This window comes from Notechis scutatus, chromosome Z (genome assembly GCF_049901735.1).
Source record: "Notechis scutatus isolate UNSWTSFEM ecotype Mainland chromosome Z, rNotScu1.2, whole genome shotgun sequence".
Classification (NCBI taxonomy): Eukaryota; Metazoa; Chordata; class Lepidosauria; order Squamata; family Elapidae; genus Notechis; species Notechis scutatus.
This window is the reverse complement of record NC_142025.1, coordinates 3649001-3671256: the sequence shown is the minus strand read 5'-3', so window position 1 is coordinate 3671256 and position 22256 is coordinate 3649001. Positions and strand designations below refer to the sequence as shown.

Below are 22256 nucleotides of genomic sequence, written 5' to 3'. Positions count from 1 at the left end.
TCTTCTTCTTCTCCTCCTCCCTGTCCCCCTCTTCCTCCTCCTCCTCCTCCCTGCCCTCCCTCCTTTTCCACCTCTTCTCCTCCTCCTTTCTTTCCTCCAGTTGTCCTCTTTCCTTCACGTAGTTGTCCTCTCCTTCTCGTTCCTTCCACCAATCCCAGCATTATAGACCTCTCCAAGGAATAATAGGATTGGGTTAGTGCCAGAGGTATCGTTGGACTTCAGCAGAAAGTCCTCTTGAACCATTCAGTGTCCTTCCTCCCCTTGGTGACCCGTCAAAAGGTTTTTGGGCGAAGAAAGCATGCATCCATTTCCGGAGCTCACAGATATCCTTGGCCATTATTTTGGAGGTTAACTTCAAGGACAATTGTCTGAGGAATTTAGAAGGACACAGGGAAAGCAGCCGCCAAACAATTTCTCCGTCACTGCCTAGCATTATATCTCCAATTAAAAATATTTATATATCTCCCTCCCACTGTCTGCACTGCACACACTGGGCAATAAACCTGAAGAACAAGGCACAATGGCCAGAATACAAAATAAAACACGGTTCATTACAGACTAAGAAAGAGGCATCAGTGTGAAAATGAGATAGTTATCAAAGAAATATCAAGATGGTAAACGAGGCCTCTGTTGGATAAACAACATTTGAATCAAATAATCCTACGCTGCTCTTATCGATTAGCACCCCACCCCTCCAAAAAGAAAGAAAAATAGATCAACATAGAACATTTGCACATGCTACCTTGGTTTGCAAGATGTAATAAGGATTGATTGGGTGAGTCATTGAGTCATTTCTGACAACTAGTGACTATGTAAAGAATAATTTGAGATGGAAGGGACCTTGGAGGTCTTCCAACCCCTATTGAAGCAGAAAACCCTATAACATTTTAGACAAATTGTTATCCAGTCTCTTCTTGAAAGCCTCCAGTGATGGAACACCCACAACTTCTGGAGGGAAGTAGTTCCACTGGTTAATTGTCCCCACTGTCAAGAAATTTCTCCTTAGTTCTAGGTTGGTTTTCTCCTTGATTAGTCTCCATCCATTGGTAGAAGTTCTCCATGATGGACAATCCCCAACGTTCTCTTTTAGACCTCCCAACAGTGCCTCCAGCATCACTATATAAGTCACTCCATCCATGGTGCTACAGGTTGTTGTCTTCTTCTCTGTCCTTCCATGTTCCAGCCTCATGGTCTTCTCCAGGAGCCTAAACCTTTACATTGAATGATTATGGGCCATCAGCTTGGTGATGACTCTTGGTGACCACAAGATAAGACCTTCCCATGACAATCTGACAATCTAACCTGGCCCTTCTGGTTTTCTAATGATAGTATCCATGGCTACTATAATCCGGTCCATCTATTGGTTATCTTTCCTTTCCTTCTGTCTTTCCCAGCAAGGGTGCTCTCTGAACTTGGTGGCTTCCTTGCAAACATTTCATGACCCAACTAGGCAACATAATCAGTGATGGAAAGGAGTGGGGGTTTGTGGGGGGGAGGAAGAAAAGACATGGAGGAGGAGGAGGAGGAGGAGAAAAGGGACGGGGGAGAAGGAGGAGGAGAAAGACTATGGGCTTCTTGATGCTCTCTGGCCTTGATAGTTTTCTTGCAGACATTTTATGACCCAACTAGGTAACATCATCAGTACAAATCACTAATGCTGTTACCTAATTAGGTAATGAAATGTTTGCAAGAAAAACCCCAATCTCAAAGAGCCCCAAGGACCCCACAGTCCTCCTTCTTCTCTTCCTCCACCTCCTCCTCCTTTTCTTCCTCCTCCTCCTCCTCTTCCTCCTCCTCCTCCTCCTCCTCCTCCTCCTCCTCTTTTTCTTCTTCCTCCTCCTCCTCCCCCTGCAACCCCACTCCCTTCTAGCACTGATTATGTAACCTAGTTATGAAACATCTGCAAGAAAACCACCACCAGTGAGAGCACCGAGGGCCCCACAATTAAAGGCTCCCTTGCGGCGACCAAGACAGGGGTCTCTTTTGTTGCAGCACCACTTTTTAGAATAAAATACCCCCCACCCAATTTAAAGGGCCCTCAACCCTTTTAACTCTCCAGAAAGCTTTAAAACTCTGGTTGTGTTCTCCAATGTGAAGGTGAGGAGACGGTTTGGTTTTTCATTCTTATCTGGGGGTTTGTTTGCAGCAGCCAATACATTATAGGTGTATTGATTACAGGAAGTCCTCAACTTAAGACCCCAATTGAGCCCCACATTTCTGTTGGTAAGTGAGACCTGTTGGTAAGCGAGCTTTGCCCCATTTTACGACCTTCCTCGCCACCATTGTTAAGCGATTCACTCCAAGTGTTAAATAAGCAACACAGTTGTTAAGTCAGTCTGGCTTCCCCATTGCCAGAAAGTCGCCAAAGGGAGATCATGTAACCTGGGACATTGCAACCGTCATAAATATGAATCAGTTGCCCAAGCAACTGAATTTTGATCCTGCGGCCACAGAGACATTGCAACGGTTGTAAGTGTGAACCACGGTCCTAAGTTGCTTTTTTTCAGTACAGTTGTAACCTCAAATGAACCGTTGTAAGTCAAGGAATACCTGTATCTTCTCTCATCCTCTTACGTGCTTCCTATTTTGGTTTCGATCCACTGTTAGCCTCCCAGTTTTTCTGGAGTGAGGCAGATCGAAACAAACCCACAAATAAAAGGCATAAAATAAGGGACAAATTTGCAACCTGGAAGTCGTTTAGCCACATGGCGCATCCCAAAAAAAAAAGATTAAAAAGATACCCTGTCATCAGCTTCCCAGCCCTCTTCACTTTGAAAAGATGTCTTTCTCTTTGAATTATAATAATTATTTCCAAATTTGCACGGCTTCATTTACACTGTTGAACTTCACCCAAATTAGCATGTTCGGTTTGGTATTGCGTAAGAAGGAGGCCGCGCCAAACAGCAACGGATTCTTTAAATAGGATTAAAGTTGTTGTTGTTGTTTTTTTTCCCCCCGTTTGAAAAATTCTTTCATTGTCTAATTTCGTACAGCATCCAAGAAAGGCACGACATTCGTAACCCCCTCAAAAATGAGGAAATAAGCGTAAGTTAAAAATAACCAAGACTGGGAGGGGGAAGGAGAATAGCACCCAGACAAAATTGCTTGTGAGGACAAGCAATAAGGCAAGGGAATTATTAAGCTCAGGAAAATGGAAAAACAACAACAACCAACCAGATTATTGCTGGCTATTAAAAATAAATAAAGATGGCCACCCACTCACATATACACAGATACACCTACACCAATGCATACATGCCCCGCAAAACTATTTATTTGAACTGGGGAAGATAATATTACTGGAAATACAAATGACCACTCATACAGTAGATATTTGCTATATCCAATTATGTTTAGTATTGTGCAATTGCCAGTAGGTGTGCAATACTGCTGCTGGAATATAATGTTGATGCTAATAAGAGGAAATATTTGTAGCTCAGGGTTACAACTGCGGGGTCCTTGGTGGTCTCTGAGCTTGGTTGTCCTCTTGAAGACGTTTCATGACCCAACTAGGGAATATTATCAGTGCTAGAAGGGTTTGTGGAGAAGAGGAAAAGGAAGAGGAGGAAAAAGAGGAGAAGGAAGAGGAGAAGAAGAAGAAAAGAAGAGGGAGAAGGAGAAGAAGAAGAAGGAGAGGAAGAGGAAGAGGAAGAGGAAGAGGAAGAGGAAGAGGAAGAGGAAGGAAGAGGAAGAAGAAGAAGAAGAAGAAGAAGAAGAAGAAGAAGAAGAAGAAGAAGAAGAAGAAGAAGAAGAAGAAGAAGAAGAAGAAGAAGAAGAAGAAGAAGAGCTATTACTACTGTGGGGTCCCAGGGAGGAGGAGAAAGAGGAGAAGGAGGAAGAAGAGGAAGAAGAAACAGGAAGAAGAGGAAGAGGAAGAAGGAGGAGGAGGAGGAGGAGGAGGAGGAGGAGGAGGAGGAGGAGGAGGAGGAGAAAGACTGTGGGGTCTTTGATACTCTTTGATGCTCTCTGAGTTTGGTGGTTTTCTTGTAGACATTTCATGACCCAACTTGACCCAAAGTTGCTTGAATCACACAATCGAGCCCAAAGGCGAGAAGGTTGTTAAGTGAGTTGTGCCCCACTTTACAATCTTTCTTGGCATGAGTGTTGAGTGAATTACACAGTTGTTAATCGAATCTGGCTTTCCTCCATTCGTTTAGTGACTTCGAAGTTACGATGAGACTCAAAACAGTGACCGTTCTTTTATTCTTACGACCGTTGCAGCCATTCCCCCAGGGTCACCTGATCAAAACTCAGATGCTTGGCAACATATTTATGACGGTCGCAGTGTCCCGGGATCACACGATCCCCTTTTGCGACCTTCTGACTAGCAAAGTCGAGGGGGGGGAGCCAGATTCAGTTAACAACCGTGTTATTAAGTTGACAACTGCAGTGATTCACTTAACAACCGTGGCAAGAAAAGCTGTAAAATGGGGCAAAACTCGCTTAGCAACGGAAACTTGGGGCTTCGTTGTGGTTGTGTGTCAAAGACAGCTTGTGGTGCATTTTTTATGATGATTCAAGTCATCCTTCTCTCATGATCAAAACTGGGACCCCAATTTCCCTTGCAAAGCAAGGCAGTTGTTAAATGAGTTGCCACAGTGGTTACAAGAATTGCTGCAGTTGTTAAGCGAATTGTGTGGTCATTAAATGAATCTTGCTCCTCCTCCCCTTTGCTTGCCCAGAAGCCAGCTTGGAAGGTTGCAAATGGAGGTCAGCCGACCCCAGGATGACATATCCGTTGTTGATAGAGGCTGAATGCTAAGCACCATAATTTTGATCACGTGATTGTGGGAGGGGTTGTGATGGTCATAAGTGCGAGGACAGTTGCAAATCACTTTTTCCAGTGCTGTTATTGATTTGCTGTCTATCTCCACCAGTTATACCTTTGAACAGTCACTGGAGAAACGGTGGTAAGACAAGAATGACGTCTTTCCAAGGAAAAATCGAGTTTTCCTTGAACTTCCTAGGTGAGCGATGGAATTTCAGCTACAAGTAAACCTCAACCTACGTCCATCACTGAGCCCAAAATTTATGTTGCTAAGCGAGACATTTCTTAACTGAGTTTTGCCCCATTATATGACCTTTTTTGTCTCAGTTGTTAAGTAAAACACCGTAGTGTTAAGTTTGCTGGTCAAAAGGGGATCCCGTGACCCTGGGACACTGCAACCGTCATAAATATGAGTCAGTTGCCAAGCATCTGAATTTGGATCAGGTGACCACGGGGATGTTGCAACAGCCATACGGATGAAACATGGTCGTAAGTCCCTTTTTTCAGTGTGAAAATCAGGGTTGTCCCTGTATCGTTTCTGAGCAAGCCGTTAGCAGCCCGTGAAAATCTTGGTCACGCCTCCCAAAAAAAAATTCAACAACTTTTCTCCTGGAACTCAACGGATTTTCCACTCTCTCCCATCTCTCTCTTGAGAGAGATAATTTATTAGTTCCACATTTCACGACATCGAAGAAGTGTTAAGTGCTTTGAAAGTTTATCTTGTCGGTTTCCATTCGGTAATGAATTGGGTTATCTCTGCCTCTTTGAGGGAGACTCTGTCATTATAATAATTATATAATGACTTGAAATTTGACTGAGATCCGGATTCCCAGACGTTTTTTACTCTATTCTCTCCCTCGTGCGGCTGAGAATAGATTCAACCCCAACCTTTTAGTTTCTCTGATCAAAGGCAGGCAGTTCTCGAATTGTGACCATATTGAGCCTTGCCCATCATTGTTGTGAGTCAGTCATGTGACTAACTGGATTTACCACCATTTTTCTGCAGCCATTGTTCAATGAACTTCACTACGAGTGCAGTTTTCCCCAAAATGACATGTTTACTGAGTTCTAGTCCCATCTTAAGTACGAAAGGCAGTTGGGTGATTTTGAGTCAATCACCAGGATACTGGGAATTCTAGTCCCACCTTAGGTACGAAAGGCAGTTGGGTGACTTTGAGCCAATCACCAGGATACTGGGAGTTCTAGTCCCATCTTAAGTACGAAAGGCAGTTGGGTGATTTTGAGTCAATCACCAGGATACTGGGAATTCTAGTCCCACCTTAAGCATGAAAGGCAGTTGGGTGACTTTGAGCCAATCACCAGGATACTGGGAGTTCTAGTCCCACCTTAAGCATGAAAGCCAGCTGGGCGATTTTGAGCCAATCACCAGGATACTGGGAGTTCTAGTCCCACCTTAAGCATGAAAGCCAGCTGGGCGATTTTGAGCCAATCACCAGGATACTGGGAGTTCTAGTCCCACCTTAAGCATGAAAGCCAGCTGGGTGACTTTGAGCCAATCACCAGGATACTGGGAGTTCTAGTCCCACCTTAAGCATGAAAGCCAGCTGGGCGATTTTGAGCCAATCACCAGGATACTGGGAGTTCTAGTCCCACCTTAGGTACGAAAGGCAGTTGGGTGACTTTGAGCCAATCACCAGGATACTGGGAGTTCTAGTCCCACCTTAAGCATGAAAGCCAGCTGGGCGATTTTGAGCCAATCACCAGGATACTGGGAGTTCTAGTCCCACCTTAGGTACGAAAGGCAGTTGGGTGACTTTGAGCCAATCACCAGGATACTGGGAGTTCTAGTCCCACCTTAAGCATGAAAGCCAGCTGGGCGATTTTGAGCCAATCACCAGGATACTGGGAGTTCTAGTCCCACCTTAGGTACGAAAGGCAGTTGGGTGACTTTGAGCCAATCACCAGGATACTGGGAGTTCTAGTCCCACCTTAAGCATGAAAGCCAGCTGGGCGATTTTGAGCCAATCACCAGGATACTGGGAGTTCTAGTCCCACCTTAGGTACGAAAGGCAGTTGGGTGACTTTGAGCCAATCACCAGGATACTGGGAGTTCTAGTCCCACCTTAAGCATGAAAAGCCAGCTGGGCGATTTTGAGCCAATCACCAGGATACTGGGAGTTCTAGTCCCACCTTAGGTACGAAAAGGCAGTTGGGTGATTTTGAGCCAATCACCAGGATACTAGGAGTTCTAGTCCCACCTTAAGCATGAAAGCCAGCTGGGCGATTTTGAGCCAATCACCAGGAGACAGTGAGTTCTAGTCCCACCTTAGGTGCGAAAGCCAGCTGGGCGATTTTGAGCCAATCACCAGGAGACAGTGAGTTCTAGTCCCACCTTAGGTACGAAAGCCAGCTGGGTGATTTTGAGCCAATCACCAGGAGACAGTGAGTTCTAGTCCCACCTTAGGTACGAAAGCCAGCTGGGCGATTTTGAGCCAATCACCAGGAGACAGTGAGTTCTAGTCCCATCTTAGGTACGAAAGCCAGCTAGGCGATTTTGAGCCAATCACCAGGAGACAATGAGTTCTAGTCCCACCTTAGGTACGAAAGCCAGCTGGGAGATTTTGAGCCAATCACCAGGAGACAATGAGTTCTAGTCCCACCTTAAGCATAACAGCCAATTGGGAGACTTTAAGCCAATCACCAGGACACAGTGAGTTATAGTCCCACGTTAGTCATGAAAGCCAGCTGGGTGACTCTCTCTCAGCCCAATTTACCTTACAGGGTTGTTATGGCAACACTCAATGACCAGGTCGATAGATTCCCCCTATTGATATCTTTTTAGCCTGGTCTTTCGAATCTCCCAATAGTATGCATATTCTTCTCCACTATAACTGAGTCCATCCACCTTCTGTTCATCTTCCCCTTCTCTTCCCCTTCCATATTTTCCACCATAATGGACTTTGCAAGAAAGCTGAGAGATGGATGGATGGATTCGTTATATGCCTTCAAGTCAATGTTGACTTGTAGTAAACACATGGATTGATCTCCTCCAAGAGAATCTGATCCCAAAACTGGTTCTTCTTCCAGTGGTCCTCTCGCCACTTCTCTGTTGGAGTCCATTCACTCCGCTGTTGATTGTCCTCTTCTCTTTCCTTCCAGCTTTGAGGTCTTCTCCAGAGATTTGGGCCTTCACACCATGTGTCCAAAGTGAGATAATTTGAGTCTGGTTGTTTGGATTGGTATGTTCAGTAATTCATTTGTTTGTTTTCCTGGGAGTTAAAAAAAAACCAATACAGAAACATAACATAAAAGTATAATCAACAGCTGAGGAGCTGAATCAATCTAGATAAATAGAAACTGCATCACGAACTCTGACTCTCATGTCCGGGAACACATCCCCCTCTTTAAAGACTTCTGGAAAGCTGTCAAAATTGAAGCCAATTTAATTTTAGGAGGACAATCCTTAAGACGGAGGCAGCCACAGGGAATAAATAATGTTGTATAAATAAATGAAACCGTAAATTACCTAGTGATACTTATTGATCTAATTAGCATTATGTTAATCCAAATCATATAATTGCAAGTAGTTGTCGATTAGCAACAAAGACAAAGAGACTGAGACAGACTGATAGATACACAGAGAGATGATATAGACAGACAGAGGATGGATGGATGGATGGATGGATAGATAGATAGATAGATAGATAGATAGATAGATAGATAGATAGATAGATAGATAGATAGAGGAGAGAGAGAGAGAGAGAGAGAGAGAGAGAGAGAGAGAATGGATGGATGGATAGATAGATAGATAGATAGATAGATAGATAGATAGATAGAGAGAGAGAGAGAGAGGGAGATAAAGAGATAGATAGATAGATAGATAGATAGATAGATAGATAGATAGATAGATAGATAGATAGATAGATAGAGAGAGAGAGAGAGAGAGAGAGATGGATAGATGGATAGATAGATAGATAGATAGATAGATAGATAGATAGATAGATAGATAGATAGATAGATAGATAGATAGATAGATAGATAGATAGATATAGATAGATAGATAGATAGAGAGAGAGAGAGAGAGAGAGAGAGGGATGGATGGATGGATAGATAGATAGATAGATAGATAGATAGATAGATAGATAGATAGATAGATAGATAGATAGATAGATAGATAGATAGATGATAGGTAGGTACGCTGGCAGGCAGGCAGAGGATGGATGGATGATAGGTAGGTAAGTAGGTATAGGGTAGATAGATACAGAGCAGATAGATAGATGATAGATAGATAGATAGATGTTAGATAGATAGATAGATAGATAGATAGATAGATAGATAGATAGATAGACAGACAGACATAGATAGATAGATAGATAGATAGATAGATAGATAGATAGATAGACAGACAGATAGACAGACAGATAGATACATAGATAAATAGATACAGAGTTGATAGATAGATAGATAGATAGATAGATAGATAGATAGATAGATAGATAGATAGATAGATAGATAAGATAGATAGATAGATAGATAGATAGATAGATAGATAGATAGATAGATAGATAGATAGATACAGAGCTGATAGATAGATAGACAGATAGATACAGATAGACAGATAGACAGACAGATAGATACATAGATACAGAGCTGATAGATAGATAGATAGATAGATAGATAGATAGATAGATAGATAGATAGATAGATAGATAGATAGATAGATACAGAGCTGATAGATAGATAGACAGATAGATACAGATAGACAGATAGACAGACAGATAGATACATAGATACAGAGCTGATAGATAGATAGATAGATAGATAGATAGATAGATAGATAGATAGATAGATAGATAGATAGATAGATGAATAGATAGATGATAGATAGATAGATAGATAGATAGATAGATAGATAGATAGATAGATAGATAGATAGATGATAGATATCCCTTTCTCCTTTGGCCACTCTCTATTTCCCCATCTCTTTCCCTTCCTCCTTCTCTCCTTCTCCTTTATCTCTCTCTTCTCTCTCTTCTCCCCCTCTCCCTTTCCCTCCCTCTCTCTTCCTATTCCTCCCACTCTCCCTCCCTCCTTCACCATCTCTCCCTCCCTCTTCCTCTCCCCCCACCCCCGGTCTCCTATCTTAAGCCAGGCCGCCTTGTAAGATAGTTTTGGTGGCCTGTCTTAAGAAAGGCAGAGGGGAGCATCCCATCCATTGCTCCTGGTCTTATCCTCGGGACTAAACTAGCCCCTCTTCCTAAGCCTTCAAGAATTGAAAGACGACTACCGTGTCTCCCCTAAGCTATATATGTCTTGGTTAAGCTGTATAACTGGGGCTGACTTCAATCAGGATGCATAACACGAGCCTATTATTGTTGGCTTACTCTATCCTCGGTTTGTTAAAAGGGCAAGGCACAGTCTCTCCAGTGTGATCTCTCCTGGTCTTGTGGAGACATGATGCATAGAATTGTCATGACAATTGTATTCTCGATGAAATAACTTTAGTTTTCCAATGTTTTCTTGACGCTGAGCAACATCTGGCCGGAATCTGTGGTTTCCCCTTCTCTTAAGGCGTTCTCTCACGTTGACCTCCCTGTAGCGCAGATGTCCTCGTGGTGCTGCAGCTTTTTGGCAGTGTTACGCCGCTCCTGGAGTTGCCTTCCCTTGTCTTGGAGGCTTTTCTGAAGGAGGCTAAGGTCTGTCAGCCTCGATTGTTTGTTTTTTGGAAGGAAGGCAGGGCACTGGAGCAACAAGGAAGGGAAGCCAGAAAGAAACTGTCAGTGGGTCAGGAAATGTCATGGTGGACTACTTCCATGGCTTCTTAAAGTTTGGCAGAGAACACTTTTTGCTCGGTTGTAGAGGAAGGGTTTAGCCATAATGGAAGTGTAACCTCATTCTCTCCTTTCTTCTGTTACGAGAGGAAATGAGTAACTTCCACTGCTTTGAATAAGTTACCCACATATAATGTTCAGGAAATGAAGCTTCTCGGTGATGCTGTGCTTTTCCTTTTTCCTTCATTACACTTTCTCCTCTTCCTCATCTTCCCCCCTCCTATCTTTCTCTTTCTCCTCCCCTCCTCTTCCCTTTCTTCTTCTCCTTCTCCTCCTCCTCCTCTCCATGAACCCCACTCCCTTCTAGCATTGAGAATGTTACCTAATTTGGTAATGAAATGCCTGCAAGAAACAACCAAGCTTCAAGAGCACCAACGACCCCATAAGTCCTCCTCCTCCTCCTCCTCCTCTTCTAGCATTGATAATGTTACCTAGTTGGGTCATGAAACGTCTGCAAGTAAACAACCAACTTCAGAAAGCCCCAAGGACCCTAGAGTCCTCCTCCTCCTCCTCTTTTTCCTTCTCTTCCTTCTCTTCCTCCACTTCCTCCTCCTCCCCTCCTTCTCTTCCTCTTCCTCCTCCTTCTCTTTCTCTTCCCTTTTCCCTTTTCTCCTTTTCCTCCTCCTCCTCCTCGTCACCTTCTCAGGATAGGATCCTTCCATGTCTTCTTGTAACACCAATTGGGGCCTCCCTGGTGTCTCGGCCTGTAAAAGAGAGGAGAGGAGCTTCGTATGCTCCGACTCGCAATATGGATGTTGGCCTTGTGGGCTAATAGTTTCTTGTAAAGGCTACATTGACAGAATCTTGTGAGTCTGAAAGTACAAATCTCCACTGTTTCCTTTACAGGTTGAGAAACTAGAGAGATTACCTTCTCTTTCTCTACCCATTATAGGAGCTGAGGGCTGGGTCCTCTCTTATCTGATCATTTCCCTTGGTAAAGTCTTTTCACCCATAACCGAAGGTTTTTCCCACATATTATATCTCCCCAATGCAATACAAGCCGTAAAGGGCTGACTCCATTTCTCTCCCAGTCCTTTAATGCTGAGAAACATAAGCCTGAGGTGACTGGAGTCGAGAAAATCAAGATGGCGGCCATTTGTAGAGGCCTTCTTTTTGAGTCCAACAAGTCTCAATGTGAGAATTACCAGTAGTAATTTGTTTATTTGTGGCCATTCAAAGCTACAGTAGCACTGGGAAAAGCGCCTTAAGACCGTTTTTCACACTTAACGATCATTGCGGCATCCCCACAGTCACGTGGACAAAATTCAGGTGTTTGGCAACTGACTCATATTTATGACGCAATGTCATTGCAATGTTCCCGAGATCACACGATCCCCTTTTGGGATCTTCCAAGTGGCTAGCATAATGATTACCGTGGCTCACTGAACAACGGTGGCAAGAAAATGGGGTAAAACTCGCTTAACAAACGTCTCATTTAGCAACGGAAATTTTTGGCACAATTGTGGTTGTAAACCGAGGACTACCTGTATGCTGGCCAGTTTGGGGTTCTAGTCTCCCCTTCTCCCTCCCTCCCTCCGTTTGTCACTATGTGAAAAACACTATCAGTGCAGAAGTGCTCATAGTATGCATAGTTCTGTGTTGAGTTGTGAGATTATTATTTTTTTTGCAGGTAAAAATTACACTTCTTACACAAGCGGAATTTTTGATCATCATTCTTTTGATTTTCCCATTTGATTTCGCAGTTCCAGATCTTGCTTTTTACGTATTTTCTGCTTTTTTTTTTTTCTTTCCTAAGATTTGAAGATCTTGTGACAGAAATTTCCAAAGGTTTTGTCGTTCCGCCTTTAAACCCACTGAGCCTTTGAGGTGACTGACAGCCAGGATGGCCTCCTGCTGGAAGGGATGGGCCCTTGTCGTGATGCTGCTTCCCGTGGTAAGCCATTTTAATGACGTTACATTTGTTCCATTAAATGTTTGCAAAGGTGCTATTCTGTACAAATAGATTAGAGCGCACGGTTTATGATCACACGACTGGTACAGCATACGATAAGGGGACCAGGTTTGTCTAGTTTAATGAAGAGAAGGACAAGAGGGACACGATAGCAGCCTTCCAATATTTGAGGGGCTGCCCCAAAGAAGAAGTGGGGGGGAATCAACTTATTCTCCAAAGCCCCTGAAGTCAGGAGAAGAAGCAACGGATGAAATCTAATCAAAGAGAGAAGCAACCTGGAATTTTAAGGAGAAATTTCCTATGTGAGAACAGTTAACCAGTGGAACAGCTTGCCTCCAGAAGCTGCGAATGCCCCAACACTGGAGGCTTTTAAGAAGAGATGGGACAATGATTTCTCCAGAATGGTGGAGGATCGCCTTAAGCAGGGATTGGACTTGGTCCCTTCAACTTTATGATTATGGATGGACGGATGGATGGACAGACAGACAGACAGATAGGTAAATCAAAGAGGATAGATGGATGGATGGATGGATAGGTAGGTAGATAGGTAGGTAGGTAGGTAGGTAGATAGATAGATAGATAGATAGATAGATAGATAGATAGATAGATAGATAAGGTAGGTAGATAGAGATAGATAGATAGATAGATAGATAGATAGATAGATAGATAGATAGATAGATAGATAGATAGGAAGGCAGGCAGGGATAGGTAGATATAGATAGATAGATTAGATAGATAGATAGATAGATAGATAGATAGATAGATAGATAGATAGATAGATAGATAGATAGAGGGATAGAAGGAAGGAAGGAAGGAAGGAAGGAAGGAAGGAAGGAAGGAAGGAAGGAAGGAAGGAAGGAAGGAAGGAAGGGAAAGAAGGAGGACATAAAGAAAGATTGAATGAAGGAAAAGAAAGTGAGAAATAAAAGGAAAAAGGGAAAAAGAGGAAGAAAGAAAGAAGAAAGAAAGGATGATAGATAGTTGGAACAGAGGAAGAATAATAGGGAACAGAGATGATAGATAGACAGAGAAACAGAGAGAACAATAAGTAGATAGGTAAATGTGTGGAACTGTGGACGGAGGAATGGATGGACCAGTGGTGGGATTCAAACTTTTTTTACTACCGGTTCTGTGGGCGTGGCTTGGTGGGCGTGGCAGGGGAAGGAGACTGTAAAATCTCTAGCCAGAGGGGGTATCTGCCGGTTCTCCAAACTACTCAAAATTTCCGCTACCGGTTCTCCAGAACTGGTCACAACCTGCTGAATACCCACCTCTGGGATAGACGGATGGACAGACAGACAAACAAATGAGGATGGATGGGGAGAGATAGTAGATAGATAACAACGAGAGAAATAGAGAATTGTTGGACATAGAGCGGGGGGCAGGAAGGAAGAGAGAGAGAAAGAGAAAGGGAGGGAGGGAGAGAGAGAGAAAGAGAAGAAGAGGGGGAAATATTGTGAAATGGGCCGGTTACTCACAGCCTCCGTTGCCATCCAAATGAGCAATTTTCTGCCTGCTCAATTTCCCCAGTGTTTTCCTGGCCCACTGGGGAGGTTTCCACCGTCTCTGCTCCGTCTCCTGCAAAATAAAATAAAATCTTGGGAGCTTTCCAAGGGCTCTGTTGTCCTCCGTTTAAAATAACCCGAACGCTGTTGACATTTAACAGAATTCGGTGATTTGAAACAGATTCGGTGGCTGGGCTCACACACACGCACGCACACACACACACACACACACACACACACACAGAGGAAGCCCCCACCTTTCACCCCGAATCTTCCAAGCCATCTGCCCGCAAGGAAGCCCCACTCAGACAAACAGGAAGTTAAGATTTAAGACGACGCTTTCTCAACCACCCCAAGCGCTTATTTGTTTGGTTTTTAATTCTGCCTCTATTACTTGTTATAAATAAAGCAAAGGGGTGAACGTAATAATACACCTTCTTAAAGTCACACAACTGGCTTTAATGTCTAAGGTGGAACTAGAACTTACTGTTTCCTAGTCATTGGCCCAAAGTCACCCAGCTGGCTTTCACACCCAAGGCAGGACTAGAACTCACCTTCTCCTGGTTCCTAAGCCAGCATCTTCACAACTAGACCAAACTGGCTCTCAGAGATATTTTAGTCCCATGCCCAGGGCAGTAATTGAATGATCAGATTCACAAAGTGACTTCCTCAAATGAATGGATCTGATTTCAAGGCCAGTTCAGTTAATAGGCACTTGATTTACATGATGCTCCAAATCTCGTCCTCATTGCTAATTCCATACCCTTAGTCCTCAACTTACGGCCATCGTGGAGCCCAAAATTTCTGCGCGAGTGAGTTTTGCCCCATTTTACAACCAGTTATGTGAATCACAGCAGTTGTTTAGCTAGCAACAGCGTTGTTAAGTGAAGCTGGCTTCCCCAATGACTTTTGTCAGAAGGTTGCAAAAGAGGATCATGTTATACACATACACACACACACACACACCCCGGGGACATTGCAACCTTCATAAATAGGAACCACTTGACAAACATCCAAATTCTGATTGGGGATGCTGCAACAGTCATTAAGTATGAAAAATGGCCACAAGTCAGTTTTTTTCAGTGCGGTTGTATAACTTCTAATGGTCACTAAACAAACAGCATTAAGTCAAGGACTACCTGATCTTTTTTTTTTTTTAAAAAAAGATCTCACCTCTCACCTTGTATCCGTGTGGCATCTCAAATTGCTAAGATCTTTGTCCCTTGTTGAAATTGACAGTGGTAGGTAATGAACGGTTGCTCCTTGACAGCAATTAGGGAGATAATTACGTCTTCAAAGAAGGTGCAAGCAGAATTTTGGGCGGTAATAAGAGAGTGGCAGGGACCAGGGGGGTAAATATAGGCTTGGAAGAAGGTTTATGCTTGCTTGAAACAGGGTAGTAGTTTAGCATCTGGGTGCAAATCACTAAGTTTCCACCTCCGGCAGTAAGAATGAGCAAACCGGTCAATTTCAGATTTGCTCCAAGCCCGTTTTATTGTTTCTCAGTAAAAGCTTTCAACTAAGCTACAAAGAAAATCTGGAGGCTAAAACATACAAAGAAGAATGGTTGCAGGAATTGGGTATGTCTGATCTAACAAAGAGAAGAGCTTAGGGTGACCTGAAAGCAGTCTTCCAATATCTCAGGGGCTTCCACAAAGAAGAGGGTGTCAAGCTATTCTCCAAAGCACCTGAAGGCAGGACAAGAATCAATGGTTGGAAATTAATCAAGGAGAGAAGCAACCTAGAACTAAGGAGAGATTTTCTGACAGGGAGAACAATTAATCATTGGAACAACTTGCCTTCAGAAGCTGTGGGTGCTCCAACACTGGAGGTTTTTAAGCAGAGATTGGACAATGGCTTGTCTGAAATGGTGCAGGTTCTCCTGCTTGATCAGGGGGTTGGACTAGACGACCTTCAAGGTCCCTTCCCACTCTGTTATTTTGTTATCCTCTGATTGGTGTCAGCTTTGACGATGTCCAGCTACTGTGGGTTTTTTGGCAGCCTGGTTTCCTTTTTTCCACTGACTTTTCCCAACATAATTGCTTTCTCCAGAAATTTATCTCGCATGTCATAGTCAAAATCAGTGAGATGCAGTTTTGTGATTTTTGCCTTCCGGTGACATGTCTGGTCTTAATATGTTCGGTGCTTGCTGGTTAGCCAAGATTTTTTTTTTTTTTTTTGCTACCCAAGGAATATGCAGGCCTTTCCACCACCTCAGCTCAAACGAGCCGATTTTCTTCCTGTCTTGATTTTTTTTTTTAAGGTCCAACTTTCACCCTGGAGAAAAAAGTCCTTATGCCATTTCAAATGCAGCTCTTAGCTGAGAGGAACAACAGAAGCACAGAAAAACAGAGTTGGAAGGGACCTTGGAGGTCTTCTAGTCCAACCCCCCTCCCTGTTCAAGCAGGAGACCGTATACCATTCTGGATAGATGGCTGTCCGGTCTCCTCTTACAAGACTTCAGTGACGGAGCACCCACAACAGAATAGCAGAATTTATATATATAAAAGCAAAATACCACTCATGCATCATCACAAAATCTCCAGAACTGTAAAACCTACAAGCTTGAAATTTGGCACATATGTTCCTCTTGGCTTCTAGGGGCTCACTAAGAAAGGAATTTTCAAAATGACCATCAGAGCATTCGTATTTCCTATATTATGATTATTAACACGCTCTGATGCTAAGGAGTTCTACTCTCCCTCCCCACCTGAAAAGAAATCTCTTCCAAATGCAAAACACAAGCAAAGGAGATTCAGTTTCAGTTTCACAGCACCAAGCAGCTTTAGTACAGAACAGTTGAGCTAAGCCACGCCCAGGCTCCTTGTTATCTCCTTCTTGCTCACACAGCAAATACTGTTTCAGTTTCCAAATAGCCCTCAACTCTCTCACACACTGACAGGACGCTACCGATGGATGCTAGTAGGCAGAGGCACAATTTTCCCCCCTTATTTTCCTCCCCAAATACTAAGCCGGATCACATAGTTTTGTAGCGAAGCGCGGGTATAGGGCTCGTAGCAGAATAACAGAATACTAGAATAACATTAATTAGTTGCAGAAAATCAAATCCAGAAAGCCCACACAGATTAACTGATTCAGTAGGATTCATTAACTTCTTTATGCACATAATGACACATAAAGTAAATGTACAATACCAACAGCAGATTCTTCCAACATGGTAGCAGTTACAGGCAAAACACAAGCAGAGGAAAGAACAGCAGGGAACTGTTTCAGTTTTGATTCATCGTTTCAGACCAGCTTACCAGCTTCAGATCTCAGAGCTTAATATAGAGCCACGCCCAAGCTCCTTCCAATTTCAGTTTCCAAACAGTCCTCATTGGCTGACTTAGTTGCTCTGCCTATTCATTGGCTGACATTGTTACCATGCCTCTGCCAGTTCATGAATATTCTGACACAGAATAGCAGGATTGGAAGGGACCTTGGAGGTCTTCTAGTCCAACCACCAGCTCAAGTAGGAAACCCTAATGCCGTTTCAGGCAAATGGCTTCTTAAAAGCCTCCAGTGATGGAGCTGTCCTAAGCAATCTGCTGGATTTTTGCTGCCTGTTCGGCAGCTAAGGCCAACTGAATCCTTATCTTGCAAAAACACAAATAGGGTTATTTAGGGGAGAGAGAGAGAGAGAAGAAAGGGAGGGACAGGCAAGATTTCTACCCCACTCCTCTCCTTTATATCTGCTCCATTTCCTAACCTTTGACCAGTTAAATGGGCCGGAGAAGCATCTGCTGCCAGTTTCCCATTTGCCAGCTATATTTGGAATTTGCTCTCCGAACACCCACGTTTCCGAATCCTTCTCTGTCCTTCTGGCCTGAAGTTTCTTTGCAACCTTGCTAATTAAAAAGAGAACCTGGTTGCAAATGGATTTCGTGCCCACCACCCTCGCAAAGCGAGGGGGTTAATTAAAGTCGGATAAAATAGCGAGTTTTATCAGGCCTAAAAGATCAAGTCCACACATGAACGTCCCGTTAAGCAGATGCATTGCCGCTAATCAGGAGTATGCAGAGGAATTTACTTTCAACAGCAGGTAGTCCTTGATTTGCGACCACAACTGAGAACAAAATTGCCGTTGTTAACCAAGGCAGTTGTTAAATGAGTTGAACTGCCGCAAAAAAAAAAATGCCATTACAACTGTTGTGACTTATAATCATAATGCATCCCTTATAGTCATAAATCCAGGATTATGTATCCAAAAAGCCAGGATGCCGCTTGTGATCAAAACTGTACCCCATTTTTACCTGGGGTATGGGGGCCCTGCTTCTGCCTGAAAAATTAATATATGTTTAGAAGAGTTGGAATTTTTAAAAAAATAGAATTACAGAATAACAGAGTTGGAAGGGACCTTGAAGGTCCTATAGACCAACCTCCAGCTCAGGCAGGAAACCGTATATCATTTCAGACAAATTGTTGTCCAAATCTTCTTAAAAACTTTCAGTGTTGGAGCATTCGCAACATCTGGTGGCAAGCAGTTCCACAGGTTAATTGTTCTAATTGTCAGAAAATTTCCCCTTAGTTCTACACTTTTCCAACAGTTCGCTCCCCGCGATGTGTTTAATGGGGGAATCAGACATTTTAATATTTCCCTTCTTTTTAGAGAACCTTATTAGAATACAGAATGCAGGTGGTCCTCGGCTTACGGCCACAGTCGAACCCAACATTTCTGTTGTTAAGCGAAAGTGAATTTTGCCTTCTTTTACGCCCTTCCTTGCCTCGGTTGTGAAGTGGATCACCGCCATTGTTAAGTTAGTCACAGGGTTGTTAAGTCAACCCGGATTCCCTGTTGACTTTGCTTGTCAGAAGGACACAAAAGGGGACCCCGGGAACACTGCATTCATTAACTAGTATGGTTATGAAACGTCTGCAAGAAAACCATTCAAGCTCAGATAGTGCCAATGACCCCACCCTGAAACTATTAATTCAGCTTACAGTCAAGAAATCCTTCAGAAGACTTATTGCTGATTTACTTTGTGGAACTAAGGAGAAATTTCCTAACAGTGAGGACAATTAATCGGTGGAACTGCTTGCCTCCAGAAATTGGGATAGGGTCAATGGGAGAGGGTCTCCTGCTTGGACTAGAAGACCTCCAAGTTCCCATCTGTTATTCTGAAAGATTCTCCGACCATCCTTCAGTGAGGCTGTGCTTCTTTATAACATGCTGACAAGGATGGTTGCTTAACGCAACCCAACATAGATTATCCAGCAGCATGACAGCAACTGCCAAGCTTAAATAAAGAGGTCAGGATTGGCCTGTTGAGAATTTGAGGCTTGCAAAAACAAAAAACCCTCAAAACGATGCTGGTTTATAGAACTGGTGCAAAAATGTGGCAGGTTGCTCAAAACGGGTGGGTCTTTTGAGAGTAAAAAAAGTCCAGGTTTAAGCAGAACTTCAGATGGTGCATCGTTCGGTATCAATCTTGCAAGTACATTTCATCCCGAAACCTTGTCTTTTTTATGAAGTGAAATTCACTGGGCTGGCGCTCGTCTTTTCCTGCCTTACAGACGGCCAAATAAATCTTTTCTGAATAATTTTGTTTCTTCCCATTCCTTCCTGGAAGGGTTAAAATTATGCCCCCTTTACACCTCTGTTGCAAATAGATCCGTTTTCCCATGGTACAGATAAATCTTGACTTACGACCATTCCTTTAGGGACTTTTTTTTTTTTAAATAGATTTTTATTGTGTTTTCCACCAATACAACTCAAAGTCATATTTTCAACAGCGTTTTGACATCTACAAATATTGTTAACTTATAAGTCTTAATACATTTAATATGCAACTATCAATAACTATTATCTTTGTCAATAATTGATTCTATCATATATTCTTATATATTTTACATGCTTACAAATCATTTTCTTAAGGTCTCTTACAGTTAGTCTTTACATATTATTTCTTATACCTGTTCGCTATCCATTCATACCATTTGTGCCAGATTGAATAATATTCGGAGTCTTCTTCCTCTTTTATTTTTAATGTGAGCATGTCCATTTCAGCACATTCCATTATTTTTTGTTGGACTAATTCCTCACTGGGGATGTTGGGAGTTTCCCACATCTGTGCGAAAGCTATCCTGGCCGCTGTTAAGATATGTAAAATTATATATTTTATTTTATTTTTGGATATTGATCTGTAATAATTCCTAGTAGGAAAAGTTCTGGTTTAGATTTGATTTGGTAGCCTGTGATTCCCTGTAGCCAATTTTTAATTTTAGTCCAATATGTCTTAGTCTCGGGGCATAACCCCCACATATGATAGAAGGTACCATCAACTTGTTGGCATTTCCAACATTTTGGATTTGTATTAGGATATATTTTAGCCAATCTCGTTGGAGCCAAGTACCATCGGTAAAACATTTTATACAGGTTTTCTTTGTATGATGAAGATATTGTTAATTTATAGTTTCCTTTAGGGACTCTTGAAGTTACGACACCAAAAAAAGAGACTTAATGACCAGATTTTCACCATTACATCCCCTTGGTCACATGATCAAAATTCAGATACTTGGCAACTGGCATGTACTTATAACTGTTGCAGTCTGATCCCCTTTCCCAAAGCAAAGTCAAGGGGGAAGCCCGATTCATTTAACAACCATGTTAGTCACTTAATAACCGCGGCGATTCATGTCACAACTGCGGCAGGAAAGGCGGTAAAAGGGGGCAGAACTCAACAAATGTCTCAGTAAGCAACAAAAAAAAATTGGGCTCAATTGTAATCGTAAGTCGAGGACTACCTGTAAATCTTCTCAGGATCATTTTGATTTATTCCCATTTCTTTGTGAAAGGATTACAGAGCAACAATTGAGAAGGTAAAATATGTGACCGACTTCGTTTTCGACAAGAGACTTCCAATAATTAAAGGTAGTCCTTACTGTATGAGCATAATTGAGGCCAGTATTTATGCTGCTAAGTTAAAGAGTTGTTAACTGAGTTTTGCCCCATTCTACGACCATTGTGGCCACAGTCGCTAAATAATCACCGCCGTTGTTAAGCAAGTAACACGGTTGTTAAGTGAATCTGGCTTCCCCATTGACTTTACTTGTCAGAGGGTCACAAAAGTGAATCATCCCCCAGGGACACTGAGACCGTCGTAAATATGAGTCAGTTGCTAAGAGTCCGAATTTTGATCATGTAACTATGGGGATGCTGCAGCAGTCTTGAATGTAAGATGTAAATGGAAATGTTGTAAGTGTGAGAAACAGTCATAAGTCCCTTTTTTTCAGTGCCGTTGTAACATAGAAAGTCACTAAATGAACTGTTGTAAGTCGAGGACTACCTATATCCGGATCGAAGGATTTCAGCTTTGCCATATCATTCTGGCATCTAATTTTTCCCCCCTTGTTCTTGTTTCAAAGAGCTATGAAAAAATCACCGTTGTCTTTAAAGCATGTCCAATTTTGTCCAAACCCAGTTGTAAGTCCATCCACTGCAATGACTAATTTTGCTTTGAAATATTCTTACTTTTAAACGATCTCCGAGGAGGAACCCTGACATCGTGCCAGAGCTTAAACCGAAGACTTTTTAAAGCCAAGGAAAGGAGGGTTTTAATTTAATTACCCAATCAATTAAAGCTTTCTCCTTGGGTGGATTTTGGCAGTGACTATTAAATAAATTTCTAAATCGTTTTTCCATTTTGAATTTCATTTGCGAGCTTCCAGGCAAGCCCTGTCCATCTCTGTAAATGTCCATCTCTGTAAATGTCCATCTCTGTAAATGTCCATCTCTTGAGGAAATAAAATTAAATCAATTTAGGTCCAGTGAGAATAGTTTTGGTTTCCCACCCTAAAGTAGATGTTATTTTGATAACTGGAAAGATTTCATCAGAGCAATGCAAAGAATTGCAGTTTCCTTTTTTAAAAATCTATTTTTATTTTATTCAAAAAAATCTTAAAATATACCACACCTCTTTTTTTTTTTTAAAGATTTTTTAAGAGCAAACTCACCCTTAACCTCTTGAGAGAAAATAACAGGGAGGAAACTACTAAAAAAAAATAAGATTAAGACACCCTTTATTGTCATTTTTCTCTCTAAACAATACAAAATAACAGTAAAACATATCTATATCTGTTTGTAAATGTGTATGTGTGTTTGTGTGTGTGTATGTGTGCTACAGACAGTTCTTGACGTAACTACCTACCTACCTATCTACCTATCCATGCACCCATCCCTCCCTCCTGCCAGCCAGCTGCCTGTCCATCCATCCATCCATCCATCCATCCATCCATCTATCTATCTATCTATCTCATTTATCTAAAATCTATCTATATCA

At 42.4% G+C, this 22256-nt stretch overlaps 1 protein-coding gene across 8 annotated transcripts in view; it reads left to right on the top strand.

Annotated features, from left to right (window-relative positions):
* ADCYAP1R1 (ADCYAP receptor type I) overlaps positions 1-22256 on the top strand; it is an 82272-nt gene that overhangs the window by 16615 nt on the left and 43401 nt on the right. For 7 of the 8 annotated variants that reach the window (XM_087946975.1, XM_087946973.1, XM_087946980.1 and 4 more), the window contains exon 2: positions 12317-12454. In XM_087946975.1, coding sequence (XP_087803101.1) covers positions 12404-12454 — 51 coding nt within the window. In that variant the 5' untranslated portion in view covers positions 12317-12403. Of the gene's footprint in view, positions 1-7888; positions 7937-12316; positions 12455-22256 lie in introns of all 8 variants that reach the window. The other variant, XM_087946974.1, reaches the window with a different exon arrangement.